At 36.4% G+C, this 25,357-nt stretch overlaps 1 protein-coding gene across 4 annotated transcripts in view; it reads left to right on the top strand.

Annotated features, from left to right (window-relative positions):
* LOC106094484 (transmembrane and coiled-coil domains protein 2) overlaps window positions 1–18,013 on the top strand; it is a 101,589-nt gene extending 83,576 nt beyond the window's left edge. For 2 of the 4 annotated variants that reach the window (XM_059362288.1, XM_013261711.2), the window contains exons 2-12: window positions 4,982–5,702; window positions 5,800–5,991; window positions 8,224–8,288; window positions 8,363–8,532; window positions 10,644–10,771; window positions 10,852–11,050; window positions 11,127–11,247; window positions 11,321–11,425; window positions 11,603–11,716; window positions 11,793–11,968; window positions 17,880–18,013. In XM_059362288.1, coding sequence (XP_059218271.1) covers window positions 5,255–5,702; window positions 5,800–5,991; window positions 8,224–8,288; window positions 8,363–8,532; window positions 10,644–10,771; window positions 10,852–11,050; window positions 11,127–11,247; window positions 11,321–11,425; window positions 11,603–11,716; window positions 11,793–11,968; window positions 17,880–18,006 — 1,845 coding nt within the window. In that variant the 5' untranslated portion in view covers window positions 4,982–5,254 and the 3' untranslated portion in view covers window positions 18,007–18,013. The remainder of the gene's footprint in view (window positions 1–4,981; window positions 5,703–5,799; window positions 5,992–8,223; window positions 8,289–8,362; window positions 8,533–10,643; window positions 10,772–10,851; window positions 11,051–11,126; window positions 11,248–11,320; window positions 11,426–11,602; window positions 11,717–11,792; window positions 11,969–17,879) is intronic. The other 2 variants (XM_013261710.2, XM_059362289.1) reach the window with 2 other exon arrangements.
* Window positions 18,014–25,357: the final 7,344 nt, after the last annotated feature.

Below are 25,357 nucleotides of genomic sequence, written 5' to 3'. Positions count from 1 at the left end.
CATAAATTAAATTTTGACTTAATATTCTAAAAAAAACTCAAATAAAAAAAAAATTATAAAAATAAAATTTTGTCAGAATAATTTCTTTAAAAATAAAAGTTCAAAATTTTCTATAAAAAAAAAAACTTCACAAAATTTTCTATAAAAATAAATTTTAACAAAATTTTCTATAAAAATAACATTTTCACAAAATTTTCTATAAACATAACAATTTGACAAAATGTTCTATAAAAATAAAATTTTGAGAAAATTTTCTGTAAAAACAAAATTTTGAGAAAATTTTCTATAAAAATAAAATTTTGGCAAAATTTTGGATAAAAATAAAATTTTTCTATAAAAATAAAATTTGACAAAATTTTCTATAAAAATAAAATTTGGCAAAATTTTCTATAAAAACAAAATTTGACAAAATTTTCTATAAAAATAAAATTTGACAAAATTTTCTATAAAAATAAAATAAAAAAAATTTTCCATTAACATGGAATTGTGAGAAAATTTTCTATAAAAATAAAATTTTAAAAAAAATTTTCTGTAAAAATAAAATTCTGATTTTTTTTTTAAATAAAATTTTGAATTTTTTTTAAATAAAATTTTGAAAAATTTTCTATAAAAATAAAATTTTGAAAAATTTTCTATAAAAATAAAATTTTGAGTAAATTTTCTATAAAAATAACATTTTGAGAAAATTAAAATTTTTTGAAAAAAAAACTAATTTTTAAGCAAAATTTTCTATTAAAAAAAATTAATTTTGACATATTTTTTAATTTTTAAACAATTTTCTATAAAAACAAATTTTTTTTAAAAATAAATTTTTTGCAAAATTTTCTGTAAAAATGTATATAGGAAAAGAAGTCAAAACAAAGAAAACTGTTATACTATGCATATGTATGTATTTTATATATGAAAACCAAACATGGGCTTAAATGATGGGTCGGTCTTTAAAGCCAATAAACCCTTGATTTTATGCAAACTAATTTCGATTCTAAATTCCCAAACAACCAGCGTTTTTGTTGTATAACAGTTTTGAGTTAACGATTTACAAAGTCAGAATAACGTGATGTCAAAAATTAAATAGAAGCTTTTTACTATATAGAACATTTTTTTCTGGCATTTTACAAATGTATAACAGTTTTATATAACTGTTATAAAACTGTTATACAGGGTGAAACTATAAAAAAACAAAATCATTTTATGAAAATAAAATTGTTATACCATGCATATGTGTAAAAAATGCTTAAATCTTAAATGAATTGCTGCTTAAATGAATCGGTCTATGAAAAAAATTTTGAGAAATTTTTCTATAAAAAAAATTCGAGAAAATTTTCAATAAAAATAATAATTTTTGAGAAAATTTTCAATTAAAAAAATTTTTTTTGAAAAAAATTTCAATAAAAATATTTTGAGAAAATTTTCTTAAAAAAATTTTTTGAGACAATTTTATATAAAAATAAAGTTTTGAAATTAAAAAAAAATTATCTATAAAAATAAAATTTTGAAGAAATTTGCCATAAAAACAAAATTTTCAGCAAAAATTTTCAACAAGATTTTCTATAAAAATAAAATTTTGAAACAATTTTCTATAAAAACAAAATGTGATATTTTTTGCAAAAATCAAGTTTTGAATTATTTTGAAAAAATATTCTAAAAAAATAAAATTTTGAAAAAATTTTATATATGAAAATCAATTATGAACCCGTGGTGAAAATAGAATACTTTATTTTTGATACCTGAAGGGGGGCGGACCCTTCCCCTTACCTTAATTTTTAGAAATGCCAGATCTCGAAGATGGGTGGTGCGGTTTTGTGTGTTCTCTTAGATTAACCTAAAAACAAAAATTTGGTATCCAAATTTCGGATGGGGTACCTAGGGGGGCCGTCTCACCCCAAAACCTACTAAATATATATATTGACCAATCACGATAATATGAGGCTCAAATGAAAGGTATTTTCGAATAGAATACGAATCTGATATCCAAATGTGGGACCAAGTGTTTGGGGGGCCACCCTAAATCGGACATATTTACCGCCCATGGCAATATAGACTCAAATGAAAGGTATTTGCGAGTAGAATACGAATCTGATATCCAAATGTGAGACCAAGTGTTTGGGGAGCCGTCCCTCCCCAAATTTGCGACCATGGCTATATGGGACCCAAGTGAAAGGTCCTTGGGAGTAAAGCACGAACCCGACATCAATATTCGGGAAAAAGTGTCTATGGGGCTACCCAACCTCTATAACTTCACCTAAATAGGACGTATTTGGAGACCATTGCAATATGGGCCTCAGATTAGAGGTATTTTAGAATGGAACACGAATCTGACATATATTTTCAGGGCCAAGTCACTGAGTGGCCTCCCTATTCCCAAAAAAAAACCCAAACCGGACGTGGTTGCCGTCTATGGAAATATGGGGCTCAAAAGAAATGTATTTGGTAGTATACCTAGAATCTTAATGCTACATCTTATGCCTCTGGACATTGTGGCTAGACGTATTGCACCGACCACTGCCGTGAGGTTAAGGGAGCTTTCTCATTGGTCATGTGGCGGCCACGGATACTGTGTTATCCTTGATACAATATCCGATGTTCCAGGCAGTGTGGGTTACACCCTACCTGAGCCGCTTTCTGATAAAAAGTACTGTACCACTATTCCTGATGGAACTACTACATCCCTGGTAACAGAAGTTACAAAGACTTTTATACGGATAGTTTCAAACTAGACAACAAGGTGGGCTTTAAGGTGTACTTTAAAGATCTAGAACTGGTCATATCGAAAAGGTTACAGCTACATATGTGTATCAAGCGGAGATCCTTGCAATTAAAGAAGTGGTGGAATGGCTAAGTTATAATGTCATAACGACTATTGGCATAAATATCTTCTCAGACAGCCAGCCGCTAATAAATCCTAAATATTTCTTAAATCAAAAACCGCCCTCGACTGTCGCAGATCTCTCAGTGAGATGGCTGAATAGTTCAATATTTAACTGTTCTTGGTGCCGGGCCACTGAGATATCCCAAGGAATTGTAAAGCGGACGAGCTTGCGAGACTAGGAACAACCCTACACATTCCAGGGATACTGGAATCTGTGGGTATGCCTCTAGCGACATGTAAGCTAAGTTTTCAGGACCAGGCCCGAGGGACAACGATTTATAGATGATCATAAAGAGGGGGCTGTGAACATTCCAAAACTATGTGTATTGATCTAGACTTGAAGAGGTCTACCGTTTTGCTGTCATTCGCTAGAACAGACGTCTCAGTCATTGTGTCTGTCATGACAGGTCACTGTCTAATCGGAAAACATGCTGAAAACAGGCTGAAGGTTGCCATCAACGACTTTTGCAGAAGCTGTGAGGACATCGAAGAAGAAGAGACTAACACTTTCTGTATGTGTGTCCCGCACTAGCAGTCAGAAAGAGTTTCACTGATGTGAACATTAGCATGTTATTGGGTTTTTTAAATCGATCTGGATGGTTTAACGGTAGGAACTAGAAGACATCTTCCTTCTTCTGTTCCTGTGGTATCACAAAGGAAGATAACGTCTAAATGAGTCTGATGGAAGTCTGCCACTTTAAGGTTACCTAACCTAAAGACTACGAATTTGATATAAACATTCGGGACCAACTGTCTGGGGGACGTCTCAATCCCATAACAACCCCCAAATAGGACGTATTTGCTCACCATGTTAATTTTGGTCTTCGGTTATGGTTACATACTGTTAAGGACACTGGATAAAGAGTTTTGGCAAAAGTGCAGTTTGCGGTGAAAATGGCATAAAAATCCAATTTTGCATAACCCCCTAAAATGACCACATGAATGTGAATATGATGCCCGTTATTTGGGGCTCAGGTCTGCGGGCCCCAAAACGGGGCTTCCTCCTCATTAAGTGAAACTGTAAAGAATGTAGACAATATGATACTCAAATTAAAGGAAACTTTGCGTACAACACGAGTATGACGAATACAATGAAAAAAGCGGAAAAGGCTTTTTATATAGTTACAAATGACCCCCGAGTCATTTTATTTTTTGCGATATTTCCCGTAAACTATACTTAAGCCAAAGTTTTGCCTGAGAGCACAAAATCTATTTTGGGTTGAGATTTCTCTGGCAAATACCATCACCCAAATTTGTAATTCCATAATTCCGAATATCTCACTTATTTTGGGCTCTCAAAATAAATCTCAATACTGATTGGTGCGCTCATTCGTTCCTTGCAATGTCTCGATCAATTGAACTAGTTCGTTTAAGAACTACCCAAACCTACTAACATCCAAACTACCAATAGTTGATACTCGTTTAGATATAACATTTATTATTTAGTTGCTTTTGTGCCTGTTTTGTTTTTGTATTCCCTATGTTATTGTGCATTATATGTTGAACAATTTTTTGTTATGTTTTTCATATATTTTTCTCAATGTTTTCTCTTCTATCATCAATTCTTTTATCACACAGCTTCATAAAACAAGAAAGCAAGAGGGTCATCACAAGGACAACACAACAGCACTCACACTCACCATTGTGCAGTTTATAGAGAATAAACAAGAACAATTTCATTAAACACACATACACACATATAAACGAAATTAGTTTGCATTAATTTAAAAAAGAAAAAACAACAAACTGCAAAAGAAAAGAATTCAAAATCTACAAATCTACGCGTGCTCACCTTAACTTTCTTCTCACATTGTGGCATTAAACACAGAGACTTTTGTAAAATTTGTGTTTATGTTTGACAGTTAGCAATTTTTTTCTCACTATATCTCTCTCTCTCTTTTCTTCGTGTGTGTTTATTATCGTAAAGCCTAAAAATATGCTTTGAAAATGTTATTAAAAGTGATTTTAGTTATCACGTTTCAGTGTTGTTTTTCGCTTTGATTGTTTGTCTCTCTCTCTATCTATCGTTTAAATTTCTATCACCGTGCTTTTTTTCTTCTATATATCTATCACCTACATACATTTAAATGTGCTTTATCACATCTCTCTTAGATACTATGATACTTCTTAAACCCAAAATAAAACAAACAGGGTTTTAAGTTCGTTATGCTTTAAAAAACCAACCTACTCCCATTCAAAAGTAAAAACAAGCAACAACAATCGGAAATTAAAAACTCCAAAAAGAGAGCAAATTTCAATTTTTTTGTTTTGTGATTAACGGCTACAAATTCGACTTTTATAAGAAATCAAATAGACAAACAAAGAAACAAATAAATAGATATTGTGAGCTTACATTAAAAACCAAACAAACAAACAAATTTTCGCATGAATACAACAACAGTGTCCAGAGAGCGAGAGCGTGATCATCATCGCGGTGAGAGTGCCGACTCATCGACATCAGCTGCGGCAGCATTTACTTCACAAACATCATCCTCTGCAGCAGCAGCGGCGGCGGCAGCGGCGTCCAGTGGCAACAGCAATACCGCTGCCACAACCATGACCGGTAGCATAGGCAGTGGCGGAGTGGTGGGCGTTACACCATTTCGTGGCTTTCGCAGTCAATCGCCTTCACATCGACGCAGTCGTGATCGCAATCGCACGCATGCGCGTACTCATGGCTCCGATCAAGGTGGCCTCTTGGCCTATGGAGCCATAGGTGGTGGTATACCTCTGGGAGGTGTTGGTTTGGTGGGTGGTGATTTGACTAATATGGATATAGGTTTAAGTAGTGCCGGTGTTACGGGTGGTGCCATAGACGATACACGGCTGTCAGGTAAAGTTGCAGTTCCATACCCACCAAAAAATTGCATAATTTTAGCCATTTTTAATCTGTTCTCTCTCTTTTTGTTTCTTTTGTGTATTCCTATTAGGCAATGAGGATATTTGCTATCAATCTTTTGCCTCGGACGATTTGGATGCTGCCGGCGGCCATTTGGATGGTAGCAGTAAGAAACACCATCGTCGTCACGAAAGAACCTCCAGTATACAAGCATTAGATCGATTAAATACTAAAATACAATGTACAAAGGAGTCTATACGAAAAGAACAAACTTCCCGAGATGGTGAGTATTGAGTTGTCGAAAGAATAGTCTTTGTAATAAACTAGCTGAACCGGGCCCGCTCGGCTGAGTCTTGGAACAAAATTATCCTTTGAATATTTATTTTCGACAATTAAAGAGCTTTTTGTGAAATACCATGCTACGAAAATAATCGTTGTTGTTGTTGTAGCAGTTTGTTATGTTCTATCTTTCCTCTGCTTGATTCTGTTGAGTGTCCAGATCCAGGAACTCAGCGACTAAGATGGGGTGCGTCCAGAGGGATCTGGGTCCAGTGGGTCTGGCTGGGCAGTTTAACAGGTGAGGTGTGTCTTGAGGTCCCTGGTCACATTCAGGACATACATCTTGCACGTCGGCATCAATTCTTACTCTGCAGGAGTTGAGGCGGCTACATCTGCCGGAAGGTAATTGAGAAAGAACTACTCTGGTTTGCTGGGGGAGGTCAATTTCTTCTGATGCAATGGGAGGCGGTCGTTTTACAAGAACTACATTCACCCGGTAGCTATTTAACGCATTTGCTACCGTGTCAGCATGAATGTTGTCTACACCTGCTTGATATGCCGCTTGATCTAGAGGTTCTCTCTTGTAGCGCTGAACCTCACGCTCTAAATCACGTAGATCTACCTTAAGGCTTCTGGGCGGTGGATATCTGTCCACAAGATGATATGTTGGATGGTCTCTGCGATAACAGCCCAAAAGGTATTGCTTAGACAGCATGTAGTTATGTCTTCGCACTGGTAGGATCTTTGTCTCCTGATGGAAGGCTAAAAGCAGAGGGTAAAAAGCGATCGGCTTCTGCTTTTATCATGTCTCGGAATTTTCTCGCAGCAACTAGCACATTCGAGGGGCCTAATCGGCCTTCTTCAGATTGATTAACGTCCGGCGTTCGGAGGTTATGAAGTCGGCTGATCGATCGATGGTGAGAATTGTTGGTAGGTGGTCTGATCCCAAAAAAGTTTCTCTTAGCTGAGCTTTTCATGTTAACGATGAAGACCACACAAACTGGAACTGAAAGTCCCAATTTGTATAGGGTGCCGGCTCTGCCCTTGTTGTTTCATTGTTTTCCTGTGGTGTCTCCTCGTTGCCTTACATAATCCACGCATGACACAGTTTAGAGCTGGATCATGCTGTAGTACGTCGTCATTTTAAGCTTATGCTGTATGCTGGTTAGCAGAACGTTTAAGAGGGCTTCCATTTTCCACTTGGTGATGGAGATTTTAATCTGATAACAGAGTTTCAATTCTGGCTTTGTTGAGGCACATATTCTAAGAAACGTGCTGGTTTGGATTTTAAGGTGGCGTACTTCATAGAATGGGAATGAGTTCAATTCTATGGTTGATAGGTTGGAAACGAGATGGATAGTCAGTAACATTGGGAGTGCGATGTATGGCATTATACGGGTCAGGGTAGATTCGTACGTCAACTCCCCGAACAACGCGTTTTGTTGTTGTTGTTCTAGCAGTGTGTTGTACACTGAGGTGGCAGCCCTTGCCGATGAAAGACTCTATCGGGCCAATCCGGTACGTACAACCGGCTGCCATGGAATTGACGGGTTTTGTATAAGTATAGGGTCATGCATTCCATTCAGTCATCTCTTAGGCAGAAAAGCTTTAGAGGGGCCTTATAGAATTGACAAGACTTGTCAAAGGCTGTTTTGTGTGACTGTAAGAGACTGGTATACTAAAAATCCAAATTTGCCCATGCACATTCCATTATGGAACAGGGGCAAACTTCTTACATATCAATGAGTGCTGTTCGTTTGAAGTTTAAGATCAAAGATATGGGACAACCTTTTTAAAGCCGAGACCGAACGGTGTGCCCCAGGGCGACACTTTTTTTGGGGAGAAGTTTAACATGGCATAGTACCTCACAATTGTTGCCAGTATTAGGAGGGGATAACCACTGCTGAACATTTTTTCTGATGTTCTCGTCACGGCTACGGTGGCCTCCACTGGTATACTAAGATTATGTTCAATATTTAAGCGCTATGGGGGCTTTTCCATGTTGGTGCGATATGGGATTTCAGTTGGGATCTTGAAGGCGTAGATATACGAGATTTTAGCTAATCATCTTTGACGAGCTAATCATCCGTCTACGCAGAATGGACACTGATCCCATCATGACTGGGCCCCCGAAATCATATTGATTCTGAATTACTTGCTGTCCCCTTTGACACTCAGCGAAAAGCATTCACAGCGCAATCATTACAATAATTTTTTTGTTTTAAATTTTTTTCAGATAATGTGAATGAATATTTAAAACTAGCCGCCAGTGCGGACAAACAACAACTGATACGAATAAAGGTGAGTTCCATGTTGTCTAACATTGTAGACTGGCAAATCTTATATTTTTTAAAATTTTTTGTATTATTCCACAGGCCGTTTTTGAGAAAAAGAATCAAAAAAGCGCACACTCAATATCTCAACTGCAAAAGAAATTGGACAACTATACGAAACGAGTGAAAGACCTGCAAAATCAACAATATCAAAATAAATCACAACACCGACAACCACGTGAAGTTCTCAGAGACGTGGGCCAAGGATTAAGGTAAAATTATTTGTTAAAATTCAAAGATTTTCTCTTAACAAGCGAATATGCACTAAATTCCCTTCGTATTTACTTTTTTTATACCCATCACCATAGGATGGGGGTATACTAATCTAGTGATTCCGTTTGTAAATGCAAATTAGCCCATGAACATTCCATTAAGGAACAGGGGCAAATTACTCACACATCAATGGGTGCTGTCCGATTCAAGTTTAAGCTCAATGATAAGGGGCTTCATTTTTATAGCCGAATCTGAACGGCTTGTCGCAGTGCGACACCTCTTTGTGGAGAAGTTTTTACATGGCTGCCATACCAAATGGTACAGTACCTTCAAAATGTCGCCAACATTAGGAGGGGATAACCACCGCTGAAAATGTTCATGATGTTCTCGCCAGGATTCGAACCCAGGCGTTCAGCGTCGGACATGCTAACCTCTGCGATAAGGTGGCCTCCGTTTGTAACACCTCAAAATATTTATCTGCGACCCCATAAAGTATATATATTCTGGATCGTCTAGACCTTCTGAGTCGAACTAGCCATGTCTGTCCATCCGTCTGTTTAAATCACGATAGCGGTCGAACGAAAAAAAGCTAGCCGTTTGAAATTTTGCACAGATACTTCTTATAGATGTAGGTCGTTGGGGATTGCAAATGGTTCATATCGGTTCAGATTTGGATATAGCCCCCATGTAAAGAGATCCCCCGATTTGACTTCTTGAGCCCTTGGAAGCCACAATTTTTGTTCGATTTGGCTAAAATTTGGAACAAAGACTTGAGTTATGATTCTCAACATCCATGCCAAGTAAGATCTGAATCGGTCTATATCTACAGATATAGCCCCCATGTAAATCGATCCCCGGATTTGACTTATTGAGCCCTTAGAAGCCAAAATTTCCATCCGATTTGACTGAAATTTGGAACTAAGACATGCCAAGTATGATCTGAATCGGTCTATAAACAGATATAGTCCCATGTAAACCGATCCCCGGATTTGACTTCTAGAGGCCCTAGAAGTCTCAATTTTCATCCGATTTGGCTGAGACGATTTGCGGCTAGGACCCAATAAAGTATATATGTTCTTGATCGTCATGACATTTTAAGTTGATCTAGCCATGTCCGTCCGTCTGTCCGTCCGTCCATCCGTCTGTCGAAAGCACGCAAAACTTTTGAAGGAGTAAAGCTAAACACTAGAAATTTTGAACAAATACTTCTATTTGGTGTAGGTCGGTTGGGATTATGGGCCAAATAGGTCCATGTTTTGATATAGCTGCCATATAAACTGATCTTGGGCCTTGACTTCTTGAGCCTCTAGACGGCGCAATTCTCATCCGATTTGGCTGAAATTTTGCATGTGGTGTTCTGGTTTTACTTCCAATAACTGCGCTAAGTATGGTTTAAATCAGTTCATAACCTGATATAGCTGCTATATATACCGATCTTGGGTTTTGACTTCTTGAGCCATTTGAGGGCGCAATTCTCATCCGATTTGGCTGAAATTTTGCACGAAGTTGTTTGTTATGACATCCAACATCTGTGCTAAGTATGGTTCAAATCGGTTTATAGCCTGTTGTAGCTGCCATATAAACCTAACTTGGACCTTGATTTCTTGAGCCACTAGAGGGCGCAATTCTTATCCGATTTGGCTGAAATTTTGCATTAAGTATTTTGCTTTGACATTCAACAACTGCGATAAATATGGTTCAAATCGGTACATAACCTGATATAGGTGTACTATGAACCGATCTGGGATCATGACTTCTTAAGCCTCTAGAGGGCGCAATTCTTAACCGATTTTGCTGAAATTTTGTACAACTGCTTCTCCCATGACCTTCAACATACGTGTTAAATATGGTCTTAATCAATCTATAGCCTGATATAGCTCCCATATAAACCGATCTCTCGATTTAGCTTTTCGAACCCCTACAAGGCGCAATTCTTATCCGAATGGACCGAAATAATACCCAATATCTCCAATAGCATAACAATTCTTATCCATTTTTTTGTTTGCCTAAAAAGACATACCGCGCAACTCGACAAATGCGATCCATGGTGGAGCGTATATAAGATTCGGCCCGGGCGGACTTATCACGCTTTTACTTCTTTTCCTTTCAGAAATGTTGGCGGCAATGTGCGTGACGGCATTAGCGGATTTTCGGCGTCTGTAATGGCCAAGCCCCGCGAGTTCGCCCACTTGATAAAGAACAAATTTGGCAGTGCGGATAATATAAATCAAATGACGGGTATGTAGAAAAGTGATTGGAAAACGGGATATGTAGTTAAGTCTTGCCTTCTTATCCCCATCTATGCTTGTATGATTTAGAAGCCGAATTGAACAACTTAAATTTGCCTGCGAATCAAGATATGTTTGGCAGTTCGACGCCCAACAACGCTATGCCAACTGCATCTACTGGATCTGGAGGTGGTAACATGATTAATGCCGGTGGTGCTGGCAGCGGTAAATTCAATAGTGAAAATGGCAGCGAATGCAGCAGTGTCACCAGTGAGAGTATGCCAGCCGGGTAGGTTTGGTTTTTTTTTTAATACAAAAAAGAATCGAACATAAAATAAAACATCATGTTTTTCTCCTTCCCTCAGCTCTGGAAAAAGTCAATCGGGTGCCAGTCAATATCATATTGTCTTAAAATCTCTATTAACCGAATTGGCTGAACGTAAGGCTGAAATAGAAAAACTAACAGAACGTGTGGAACGTTTAGAGGTTGGTTGTCTACAGGAATTTTTAATTTATTATTGGAGTTTTTCTAAAATTATCCTTTTTTTTCACTCTATAGAAAGCTCAAAATAATTTTAATAATTTAACATCAACTTTCGAAACTGAAAGATATCGAGCCGAAGGCTTGGAGGAACAAATCAATGACTTAACGGAACTGCATCAGGTAAGCAAGAAGAAGAAATTTAAGGATTTACCAACATGACACATCTATGCACCGCAATGATCCTTTATAAGCCTTAATAGGCCAAGAGTAGCATTCCTTACCAAAACTCAAAATCAGTCCCGATCGCTGTGGGAACTCCCTTAATAATGTTTATTTTTTTTATTCCTTTCTTTACAGAATGAAATTGAAAACCTTAAACAAACCATTGCCGACATGGAAGAAAAAGTTCAATACCAAAGCGATGAACGTCTGCAGGATGTTAATGAAGTTTTAGAAAATTGCCAAACAAGAGTATGTAGCAAAATAATCCCTCCCCAACCATTTTTCCTTTTGAATTTCTCACCAACATACCAATCCTTGATTACAGATTTCGAAAATGGAACACCTATCCCAACAACAATACGTCACCGTCGAAGGTATTGACAATTCGAATGCCCGCGCCCTAGTTGTGAAATTAATCAATGTTGTGCTGACCATACTGCAGGTGGTACTACTGCTGGTGGCCACAGCGGCGGGCATTATAATGCCATTTTTGAAAACAAGGTAAGGAATTCAGACACTGCAAAGTTATAACATAAAAAAAAAAATCCTCCAAGGGATAACTATTCCATAGTTCAAGAGGCAGGGGGTATAAGATGTTACCTTAGTGTCGAAGAATTTAAGCGGAAGGAAATGTGACTGGGAAGTGTTGGATGACCACAGGTTCTCTGATCATCGTTATATTAGTTTCTGCTTTAGAGAGAATGTGCAGAAGTGGTCCCTCGGCTAAACGAAAGAAAGAAGGTTCGGAATAATCGGCAAACATTCTGCACGACTATCTCTTCATTGGTGTCACGAAAAGCTTAGATGCGAGCTATCGGGTTGCGGATAGGGGAATGCTCCATATAGAGTTGCTGCAAGGGCAGTCGCAAATAAACAGCGATATCAAACGGAGAGTCTCAGTGAGAGGCCGGACGACACCGGTTATTGCACAAATACAAAGTTTCTACCATGCTCGATACGACAAGGAGAGATATTGGCTCCTTTAAATAACCAATGACCATCATGGTCCCGCGGCGATCGATTGTATAGACCGTAACGAGCTTGCTCGCTCGGTGGCAAGGATCGCCACCTCCATATGGCTACAAAAACAACATGAGGACCATACAGGCTGGAACTTTGAGCTTCGATCTGTGTGGTGTTAATCGCTGCCACGAGAAGCTTAGCTGGTAGCTACCAGCTAAACTTCTCGTGGCAGCGATTAACAGCGTCAATAGGTTGCGGATTGTGGAACGCTCCATACGGATTAGCTGCAACTGCAGACGCGGGCAATCACTGGTATCGAGCGAAGAGTCTCAGCGAACGGCCGGGCGGCACCGGCTCTTGCATAAATACTGAGTGCATATGATGCTTGATATGACAAGGCGAATTATTGGCGCCTTTTAATAACCAATGGTGTTCTCGCGGCGATTGGTCCTTGGGCCGGAACTAGCTTGCTGAACTATAAGAGCTTGACGAGGATCGCTATCTCCACATATAGTCATGTGGGTACAACAACACGGGATAGCTGTGTGCACCACACAAGCTTTGAGGTCCGATCTGTGTGATGTTCTTTGCTGTCACGATCTTAGCTGTGGGCAACCGGGCGCGTCCACAGGTTGCGGATAGTGAAATGCTTCATACGGAGTGGCTGCAACGGCAGTCGCGAACAATCAGAAGCATCGAGCGGAGGGTCTCAGTGAGAGGCCGGATGGCACCGGCTCTTACACAAATACTTACAAAGCCAGCTTGCTCACCAACAGGAGCTTTACGAGGATCGCCATGACGATGGTTACAACAACAACATAAAAAAAATCCAAATTTTTGTAATGCCTAAACAGTGAAATTTTTTACTCTATTAGGGTGGGATAGCGCATAATATTGATCTGCAACCCTGTATGTTAAGTAAGCGCATAATATGGATCTGCGACCCTGTATGTTATCAGAAGAAGGAAGATGCCTTCTAGTTCCTACCGTTGAACCATTCAGATCGCCCAACAACTTGCGAATGCTTACATCCGCTATATCCTAGACCTCTTCAAGCCGAGATTAGGCCACATAGTTTTGGAATGCTCACAGCCACCTCTTTGTGACCATATTTCATTTGTTGTCCTTCGGCATACACACCGATTCTAGTTTCCCTGGAATGTGTAAGGTAGTTCCTAGTCTCGCAAGAAGGAATATTTTCCTTTTTGACTAAATCTAGTGCTGCACATGGACAGATCTCACCAATCTTTTTTAGAACACAACGATACATTTCAATTGAGCGGTGATCCCCGAAGACAATTAGTCTGTATCGGCCCGATACCAGCCTTCATCGTAACTAACTGGAGGAGACCCAGGAAATTTCGCAAGGACATCGGAGTATACCTATGACTGTCCATTGACTATCCCACTCCAGTTATTCCTAGGTATGCAGCCCTATTCTTCTCCCTTGTCAACAACTGTCATCACCTAACTGTCCCTAGCGACATTAGCAAAGGTTCTTCGACCCATCTTACTATTGTTCGCTCTAGTTCCTTTAGGCATGCGATGCTCTACGGGTGATCGCAACCTTTTGGCTGACTGCGGTGCAGTTTCCGAATCTATTGTATATGTGTAGTCTTTGGGTTAGCCTGTGCAGCGATTCCCTATTAGTGAGAGTCTTAGGATCATTCGCACCAAGCCTCTGAGAGGTTGTAACAATAGGTTATACTGATGTTATAATCACTGGGGACTTTTACTCAAACATACTTATAGATTCAACTCTGACTGATGCTATGTTGACACTTGGCCTATTCGTCACCGATAATACAAACCCTATACATTTCACGTCAACCGTCAGTACACTCTTTGAAGATATCATTGTATGATCAGATTTCTGTTCCATGTTTCTCTAAGCATGATCTGATTTATCTCGCCTACGATTTTGATTTGCGGGAGGAAGAGGAGGACATAACTTATCGTGACTACTGTAATATGAGTTATGAACATTTAGTTGGTATGGTCTACCAGGTGAACTGGGATGACATATTTACACTCTTAACTGTCGATCAGCAGACAGCTTTCATGACGGATAACATTTTACGTCTCTATGATGCAACAGTTCTAATACGAATTAAAAGAGCTTCGGCCAAAACAAAGCCATGGTTCAATTCAAGAATCAAGGAGCTTATCGGGGATAGGGACTTGGCTTACTGTAGATGGAAGCGTTTCAAGTCTCCAGAGCTGAAAGAAGAATTCCGTGAAGCCAGGAGGAAAGTTAACAGTTTTATTAATGCAGCTAAAATGGAGTATTATTCTTCAAGATATGATTGCGCAGTGGGCTTGAAGAGTAAGTGGAAGGTGATACATGACATCGGAATGGGTAAACCCCAGTCAAACACTCGATACCATGGGGATCTAGATGAACTCAACAGGATCTTCGTAAGCATACCCGATATACAAACAGACACGCAATTTTACAGTGATGATGATGGGCCGGCTTTCGTTTTTGATGCCCGTAGTCCTTTTTAGTTAAGATGTGTTAGCCATGAGGAAGTTTATGAGAGTTTTGTCCATGTTAAGTCAAATGCAATTGGCTTGGACGCAGTTGATGCGAGATTTGTACGAATGTTACTTCCATATCTCCTACCGTACTTTACGTACCTGTTTAATTCAATTTTGAGCTGCAGTGTGTATCCTTTTACGTGGAAGCTTTCGAAGATTATCTCCATTCCCAAATACAACGTTGATTATCGGCCGATATCAATCTTATGCTATCTCTCAAAGGTTTTCGAGAAAAATTCTTCATGGACAGATGTCGGTATATCTTCACCAGGAGTCCCTGTTGTCAGAAAAACAGTCCGGCTTCCGTTCTGATCATAGTTGCATTAATGCATTGGTTGAATTGGCTGAATCGATCAGAAATGACATTGATGAGAACAAAATTGGCTTTATGGTTCTTTTGGATCACTCCAAAGCTTTCCACACGGTTGATCACCTGAATTTGTGCATGAAACTACGGAATTTTTTTAACTTCACATCAACGGCAACGTGTCTGATTATGTCGTATCTGAGCGATAGACTGCAGTCTGTATGCGCAGGGAATATATTATCTAACCCCTTGTTCGCACCTAAGGGGGTTCCCCAAGGCTCGATTATAGGTTTACTCCTTTTTTCATTATATGCGAACGTCTTGCCTTGTCAACTAGCACACGGTCAGATTATGATGTCTGCTGATGACGTGCAGATTTTTCAAAGCGGCTTTGTGGACAATGTAGACGACTGCATAAGTAAACTTAAGGCGGTTTGTTGTTAAATCCAAGTAAGTCTAAATGTTTGATTGTTCACAAAAACCAGCATTTCAACATGCGACAACCGGATATTTACGTTAATGGCCAGAGGATTGATATTGTATCTAGTGCGAAGAATTTAGGCGTGGTTTTTTAACGGTTCTTTGAGCTGGTCCGATCATGCTAACATTGCAGCCGGGCAGACTTATGCAAAGCTTCGTGATTTATGGATCACACACTCTTTTATTGGGTTGCCCAAAAAATAATTGCGGATTTTTCATATAGTCGGCGTTGACAAATTTTTTCACAGCTTGTGACTCTGTAATTGCATTCTTTCTTCTGTCAGTTATCAGCTGTTACTTTTAGCTTGCTTTAGAAAAAAAAGTGTAAAAAAAGTATATTTGATTAAAGTTCATTCTAAGTTTTATTAAAAATGCATTTACTTTCTTTTAAAAAATTGGGCAACCCAATACATCCATAAATATCCGAATTCTTCTGGCGAAAAAGTTCCTAATTCCAGGTTTGATATATGGTTGTGAACTTTTTTCGAATTGTGATTCTTCGAGCCTCTGCAAATCGAATGTAGCTTTTTACAGCATAGTCCGTTAGGTGTATGGTTTAAAAAGGAGTCAGCATGTTTCACAATATGTAGATTCTCTATTTGGACTAAGTTTCAACAATCTTCTAAATAAATACCAGATGATTAATATTTTTACATAAGATTATTGTGGAAAATAAACCCAGAAATTTGTTTGAGAGACTGAAGTTTTCCCAATCTGATAGAGGAAGAAAGTTAATACCTTTTAGAAGACGGAGTCTTTTGTCTGAACGACAATTTTATATTAGCAACATACGTCTTTGGAATAATCTACCACACGATATTCAATGCATCAGCAACACGATTACATTTAAAAAACCGCTTATTCAATTTTACTCAAAGTTAACTGATATTTAATTTCTTTAAATTTTGCTTTGAATTTTTTTTAAAGTATTTTATTTTTGTAATTATTTTTTATTTGTGCCTTATGTTAAATTTCCAATTATTGGGTTGCCTAAAAAGTAATTGCGGATTTTTTTAAAGAAAGTAAATGCATTTTTAATAAAACTTATAATGAACTTTAATCAAATATATAATTGTCATCTTCCTGGCAAATTTAGTATTCCACGCTCATAGAACTTCTGGCCTTTATCTGCAAAAAACTGAACCAAGTGCGATTTTATAGCCTCATCATTGCCGAAAGTTTTACCATTTAAGAAGTTCTGCAAAGATCGAAATAAATGGTAGTCTGATGGTGCAAGGTCAGGGCTATATGGTGGATGCATCAAAAGTTCCCAGCCAAGCTCACTCAGTTTTTGGCGAGTGACCAAAGATGTGTGCGGTCTAGCGTTGTCCTGGTGGAATATGACACCTTTACGATTGACCAATTCTGGTCGCTTCTCCTTGATGGCTGTATTCAATTTGTCCAATTGTTGACAGTAAACATCCGAATTAATCGTTTGGTTCCTTGGAAGCAGCTCAAAATATACCACACCCTTCCAATCCCACCAAACGGACAGCATAACCTTCTTTTGGTGGATATCAGCCTTTGAAGTGGTTTGAGCTGGTTCACCATGCTTGGACCATGATCGTTTTCGACTAACGTTGTTGTAAACAATCCATTTTTCATCTCCAGTTATAATTCGTTTTAAAAACGGATCGCATTCATTGCGTTTAAAGTGCATATCACAAGCGTTGATTCGGTTTGTTAAAAGAATTTCTTTCAATACATGTGGGCTCCATATTAAAATTGACGCCAAACAAACAAATGTAAACAAAATTTCGCGCCCTTTTTTTCTAAAGCAAACTTAAAGTAACAGCTGATAACTGAAAGAAGAAAGAAGGCAATTACAGAGTCACAAGCCGTTGAAAAAAATTGTCAACGCCGACTATATTACCGACAATTACTTTTTGGGCAACCCAATACATACGGTTGTTTTTTTTAACACTTTTTATGTGTAAACACTGTTTTGTTCCACTTTTTATTTTATTTTATTAAGATTATTATCTTGTTGTGTAGACAATAAATCCATAAATAGACTTTTCGAGTATTATTTGATTTGTATTCATTATAATTTTTTTTATTTTATTTTTAATTCTTTTCAAATAATAACTAATCTCTCTCTTTCTTTCTCTTCACTTGCAGAGTGCGCGTTCTTACCACATTCTTATCGATATTCATTATAATTTGTGTGATACGTCAATGGCCTGATGTTCAGGACATTGGCGCCGGTTTAATGCGTCATTTAAAGCAGTCTTTGGTTGTTAAATAAATAAATATGTATGTAGTTTTAATCCATATATACGTATGTAAATAAATTCTTAATAATTATACATATATAATATATACAAAAATATTGCTAATGATTAATTTTTACATTGTATATATAAAAACTTATATACATACATATATATATATATTTAGCCTATATTATATATGTATTTATGTAATACTACTACTACCAATAACGATATAAAATAGTATATTTTTGTGTTTATATTTTGTTTTGTAGTAGCTTAAAATAATTTGTAATAAGACATTTTTAGGCCTTATCCAATAGCAAAACGAAACAAAAACCATGAACCATGAACAAAACCCTCCCGAAACTATGTAATCCAATCCATTTAATGATTAAGTCCATTTATACACCATTAGCTGATGATGAAGATGATGAAAAGAGTAGATCCTAGTAGTTGAAATGAACCAGACAAACTAAAAAAAACACAACTATTTCCCAAAAATATTTGTATACATATATTAGGGTAAAATGAAGAACAAAAAAAAAAAACAAAAGAAAAATAGAAAAAAAGTATTCCTATACAAGGTCAAGGTGGGATTTAAAGAAATTTAGAAATTTGTATCTTTATTTTCTAACTGTTTATCGGGGAGCAAAAAAACAACTATTTATATATTACATACCTACCAACAGCATACATACATACATACATACATACATACATACATACATACGATAATAATTAATAGTCCCCTCCATTTGTAAATATGACGCATATATAGAGTATATATGTCAATTATTATCATTTTGTGAATTGCGATAAAAACAAAAACGAAACAGCAAATTGTAATTGACACCTGATTTCAAATTATCTTTAGTATAAATAATAAATTTGTAATGTATTTTAAATTAATTTTGCTTAATTGCTTTATTGGCGTTTTATTTCGAAACAAATTGGAAGATTTTTTTTTTTCTAGATATTGGAGGTACATTTTCTCCTTTTTGTTTAATCATATGCGCATTTGTTTGAGGGATTCATTTATAAGTGTGATGAAACGTAAACATGTGACATACATAGTATATGTTCTTGAACGTTTTCCACATCGATTTAACCATGTTCGTTCGTCTGTCTTTCTTTTTGTCGGTCGTAAGCATCCTAGCTTTCGAAATTTTGCACAAATAGGTCAATTGGGATTGATTGTATATGGATCAATCCGGTCCTTAGTCCTTACCCTCTAGAGGGCGCATTATTATACGCCTTGAATGAAATCCTGCAAGTGATGTTTCATTCTCTAACAACCATGCAAGTACCATCGGAGGCCACCGCAGCGCAGAGGTTAGCATGTCCGCCTATGACGCTGAACGCCTGTGTTCCAATCCTGGCGAGACCATCAGAAAAAATTTTCAGCTGTGGTTTTGCCCTCCTAATGCTGGCAACATTTGTGAGGTACTATGCCATGTAAAACTTCTCTCCAAAGAGGTGTCGCACTGCGCCATGCCGTTCGGACTCGGCTATAAAAAGGAGGCCCCTTATCATTGAATCGGACTGCACTCATTGATATGTGAGAAGTTTGCCCCTGTTCCTTAGTGGAATGTTCATGGGCAAAATTAGCAATTTGCATACAAGTACGATCTATATCGTTCCATAACTTCATATAGCTCTTATATATATACCGATTTTCTCATTTGAAATAATCATTCAAAGAACTTGTCACGTTCTTTGGTGAAATTCATCGTTTTTCACGGTGAATGAAGATACCCTCACCAGAATTATGGGTAGGTGTCAGCAGTTCGGCTGGCATTGCCATTACCTCATTTGTTCTGTTAGCCGATGCATCCAGACAAACCTGTCCGTTTTTGGGATCAGATCTCTTCCGCCTAATTTTATGCATTGCCCGACGACTCAACTTCATAGCCCCTCAAAACCGGATGGGAAAAAAAAAAGTTTGGGAAATTTACAAGGAATTCATCAATCTCTCCTGTTAAACGAACGTGTTGCTGAGAGAAAATTGTGAAATATATGACCTGATCGAAGAGTTATAATTTTGCGGAGCAGTGGCACTTATAGATACATAAGAGAATGGTCAACGATCCATAGCGAAACTTATGGCCATATCACTAAAAGCATTCTAATTTGTCGATTTGTTTTCCCACACAGTCTAAATGAAAATCTATAATTTTGTTGTAAATAAAAAGTATATACAAAAAAATATAAGGAGAGATATACATATGTGATGAATATCCAAACTACATGGCTATTGATTGAAAATTAAATCTTGCTTTTGCTTAACCTTCCAACCAACAGTTGTTAAAACTTGTATAACCTATGCAAATTTCACTAACAAAATAAAATTTATCGTTCAAACATGTTCTCCAATCAATCGTATGGAATTATTCCATGATAAAAAAAAATCGATCTGTTCGCGTACTTTGCCAGCAAAAATTTGCAGGAGAGTTGCATTTTACATTTTTTTTTGGTTAATTAGGGAGTTGTATAATCAATAAAGATCTGGTGCTAAAATCAATAACAGATTAGTATTAAAACCAATAACAGATTGGTATTAAAACCAATACCAGTTCGGTAATAAGGCTAGTGCCAAACGGTACTAATCATTTTATGTTTCGTCCATACCATTCGGTATTGCTTTTGTACCATACGTTGTTGCTTGACTGTCAATACTGTATCGTACTGAAATGAGCACCTTTGGTATCAGCTTTTCTCTGGATGTACGAGATATTTTTTTTTCCAAATTTCCTTTTATAAAAAAAATTTTAAATTTCCTTTTTTAGAAAATATTTTTAAATTTCTCTTTAAGAAAATTTTCAAAACAATTTCCTTCTAAAGGAAACTTTTATAAATTTTCTTTCTATATGAACTTTTTAAAATATCTCTTCTTATATAGGAAATTTTTCAAAATTTTCCTTGAATATGAAGTTTTGTCAAAATAAAAAAAATATATTACCTTTCTATAGAAAATTTTAAAAATTTGTCTTCTCTGGAACATTTTGACAAAACCTCCTTTCCATAGAAAATTTTGTCAAAAACTTCCTTCTAAAGGAAAATATTCAAAATTTCTCCTTATAGAACGAATGAGTTGCAGCATTTTCAAACTTGTAATGTCGTTAAAAAATGGCATCTTGCTTATTTTTCATTTGTTTCACTTTCGAAACAAGCTCAATGATGGGCAATTTTTGCAATGGAAAAGGAAAGCCAGAGATCGCAACACACACCAACCATTATGAGACGCGTTTCGTCATTTGGTTAGCATAGCTCATCGGCCATTTTAGGTGTGGAGGCATCAAGGGCCATACATTGGCAGGTAGAACTTATATTGCATATACCGCGTGTCTTCGATGTAAGCACGACACTAACACAAGTCTGATACCTTTCACACTAGATGTTCTTTTTTCACCGCATGTATTTTCTTTGTAGTGATAGATTTTTTCTCTACGACTATTTAGTTTCCATGGCATGCACATGTCATTTGTGTGCATCTTTTGGAAGTTGTATTGATGGCTTCGAATGCTAGACAACGGCAACGGTTATCGCTGCTGCTCCGTGTGCCAAGGTTCACATCCCGACTGGACCCTGCTGAATTTTTATTTTCAAGTTTTTTTGACTGTTGGTCCGAATATCATTTAATTTCACAATTTTTCGTTTGTTTTTTTTTTCGAGAGTTACAAATTTTTTTTTTGAAAGTTAGCACCGCTATGAAAAGATCTTGTCTTCTTCTACTTAACAGTTTTTTCAAAAAATTTAAGTTAAAAATTCTAAGCAAATTAGAGCAATTTCAAGCTCAAAATTTTTTTTTTGCTTTTTTCAATTATGCGATTTTGAGCTTGTTTTTTGAGAAAAACACTTAGGGATTGCGCCAAACCTCATTATTTCCGATAAATTTTACTATTGTATACTCAACTCGAAAATTTTTTTCGCATCAAAATAGAAAATTTTCATAAGGGGTTAGCCTTTGGAAAAAAATGCAAAAAAATAAAATGTGAAAGTTTAAGTAATTCTGTTTATTTTACGAATCGTCTTCGAATTTCGAACTGCGGAATGCTAGAAAATATTCGAAATTCGAAAAAATGAAGAAGTTACAGCGTGTTTGACCTTGAAAATGACCGTTGAATTTTTTCGCCCAAAAAATACGATTCTTGCGACGTTTTTCATAGAAAACTTTATAGTATTGCTTCATATAGCACAACTACGGAAAAAGATTTTCTTCACGAATTTAAAGGTGGCTTAAAAGTTGTGAAGATTGGAAAACTAAGGAAGTTACAAAAATCGCAAATTCATGTTGGTTTTTTTTTTTTTTTTTTTTTTGGATATCAATTATGCGATTTTGAAGTAATACTCTAAAGTTTTTAAAGAAATAGAAAAGAGTATGACTTAATCCAGCACCACTACGGAAAGAGATTTTCTTCACGAATCGAACGGAGTCCTTAGAATTTAGAAATTTGCAAAACTAAAGAAGTTACAGCAGTTTCAAAATCGAGTTGACTTTTTTTTCGTTTTCTGTATATTTATTTGCGATTTTGAGCTTGTTTTTTGAAGAAAAAGCATAGGAGTTGCGCTAAACCGATTTTTTTGCCATAATCTTTAATACTTTATACTCAACTCGAAAAATTTTTTCGCATCAAAAATTGAAAATTTTCATAAGGGGTTAGCCTATGCTAAAAAAATGAAAAAAAAAAAAATAAAATGTGAAATTTCAAGAAATTCTGTTTATTTTACGAATCCTCTTCGAATTTCGAACTGCGGAATGCAAGAAAAAATTCGAAATTCGAAAAAATGAAGGAATTACAGTGTATTTGACCTTGAAAATGACCTTGAATTTTAAGGCCCAAAAAAAAATGGTTTTTGCCATGTTTTTCATAGAAAAGTTTACAGTATTGCTTTATGTAGCACCACTACGGAAAGAGATTTTTCTCACGAATCCAACGGTTTCTGAAAAATTGGAAAGTTTGCAAAACTAAGGAAGTTACACCAATTGCGAACTCATGTTGGTTTTTTTGAATTTTTTGGACATGAATTATGCCTTTTTGATGCAATACTCTGAAGATTTTAAGGAAATGGGAAAGAGTGTTGCTTCATCCAGCACCATTACGGAAAGAGATTTTCTTCACGAATCCAACGGTGTTCTCAGAATTTTAAAGTTCGCAAAACTAACAAAGTTACAGCAATTTCAAAATCACGTAGATTTTTTTGCGTTTTTTGGATATCAGTTATGCGATTTTGGGCTTATTTTTTGAAGAAAAAACATAGGAGTTGCGCTAAGCCGATTTTTTTTGCCATTATCTTCAATACTCTATACTCAACTCGAAAAATTTTTTCGCATCAAAAATTGAAAATTTTCATAAGGGGTTAGCCTTTGCTAAAAAAATGCAAAAAAAAAATAAAATGTGAGATTTTAAGTAATTCTGTTTATTTTACGAATCGTCTTCGAATTTCGATCTGCGGAATGCTAGAAAATATTCGAAATTCGAAAAAATGAAGGAGTTACAGCGTTGTTGGTCTTGAAAACGACTTTGAATTTTTACGCCCAAAATAAATTGGTTTTTGCTATTTTTTCCATAGCAACCTTTACAGTATCGGTTCATGTAGCCCCTCTACGGAAAGGAATTTTTGTCACGAATCTAACGGTGTCTGAAAATTTGTAAAGTTTGCCAAAATAGGGAAGTTACAGCAATTGCAAACTCAAGTTGGTTTTTTTGAATTTTTGGGATATGAATTATGCGATTTTGATGCAATACACTGAAGATTTGAAGGAAATGGGAAATAGTATTGATTCGTCCGGCACCACTACGGAAAGAGAATTTCTTCACGAATCCAACGGTGTCCTCAGAATGTTGAAGTTCGCAAAACTAACAAAGTTACAGCAATTTGAAACTCACGTAGATTTTTTTGCGTTTTTTTGATATCAATTATGCGATTTTGAGCTTGTTTTTTGAAGAAAAAACATGGGAGTTGCGCTAAACCGATTTTTTTGCCATAATCTTCAATACTCTATACTCAACTCGAAAAATTTTTTCGCATCAAAAATTGAAAATTTTCATAAGGGGTTAGCCTTTGCTAAAAAAATGCAAAAAAAATAAAATGTGAAATTTTAAGTAATTCTGTTTATTTTACGAATCGTCTTCGAATTTTGAACTGCGGAATGCTAGAAAATATTCGAAATTCGAAAAAATGAAGGAGTTACAGCGTTGTTGGCCTTGAAAACGACTTTGAATTTTTACGCCCAAAAAAGTTTGTTTTTTGCCATGTTTTTCATAGAAAACATTACAGTATTGCTTCATGTAGCACCACTGCGGAAAGAAATTTTCGCTACGAATCCAACGGTCTGAAAAATTTTAAAGTTTGCAAAACTAAGGAATTTATACCAAATGCAAACTCAAGTTGGTTTTTTTTTGAATTTTTGAGATACCAATTATGCGTTTTTGATGCAATACTCTGGAGATTTGAAGGAAATGGGAAAGAGTGTTGCTTCGTCCAGCACCATTACGGAAAGAGATTTTCTTCACGAATCCAATGGTGTGCTCAGAATGTTGAAGTTCGCAAAACTAAGGAAGTTACAGCAATTTCAAAGTCGCGTTGATTTTTTTTAGTTTTCTGGATATTCATTATGCGATTTTGAGCTTGTTTTTTGAGAAAAACACTTAGGGATTGCGCCAAACCTCATTTTTTCCGATAAATTTTATTGCTGTATACTCAACTCGAAAAATTTTTTCGCGTCAAAAATTGAAAATTTTCATAAGGGGTTAGCCTTTGGAAAAAAATGCAAAAAAATAAAATGTGAAAGTTTAAGTAATTCTGTTTATTTTACGAATCGTCTTCGAATTTCGAACTGCGGAATGCTAGAAAATATTCGAAATTCGAAAAAATGAAGGAGTTACAGCGTTGTTGACCTTGAAAATGACCTTGAATTTTTACGCCCAAAAAAATTTGGTTTTTGCCATGTTTTTCATAGAAAAGTTTACAGTATTGCTTCATGTAGCACCACTGCGGAAAGAGACTTTTCTCACGAATCCAACGGTGTCTGAAAAATTGTAAAGTTTGCAAAACTAAGGAAGTTACACCAATTGCGAACTCAAGTTGGTTTTTTTTGAATTTTTCGGACATGAATTATGCGTTTTTGATGCAATACTCTGAAGATTTGAAGGAATTGGGAAAGAGTATTGCTTCGTCTACCACCATTACGGAAAGAGATTTTCTTCACGAATCCAATGGTGTCCTCAGAATGTTGAAGTTCGCAAAACTGAGGAAGTTACAACAATTTTATACACGGGTTGATTTTTTTGCGTTTTCTTGATATCAATTATGCGATTTTGAGCTTGTTTTTGGAGAAAAACACTTAGGGGTTGCGCTAAACCGATTTTTTGCCATTATCTT

Source organism: Stomoxys calcitrans, chromosome 2 (genome assembly GCF_963082655.1).
Source record: "Stomoxys calcitrans chromosome 2, idStoCalc2.1, whole genome shotgun sequence".
Classification (NCBI taxonomy): domain Eukaryota; kingdom Metazoa; phylum Arthropoda; class Insecta; order Diptera; family Muscidae; genus Stomoxys; species Stomoxys calcitrans.
Note: the sequence above shows the minus strand (reverse complement) of the source record. Positions and strands in the feature narration are given on the sequence as shown.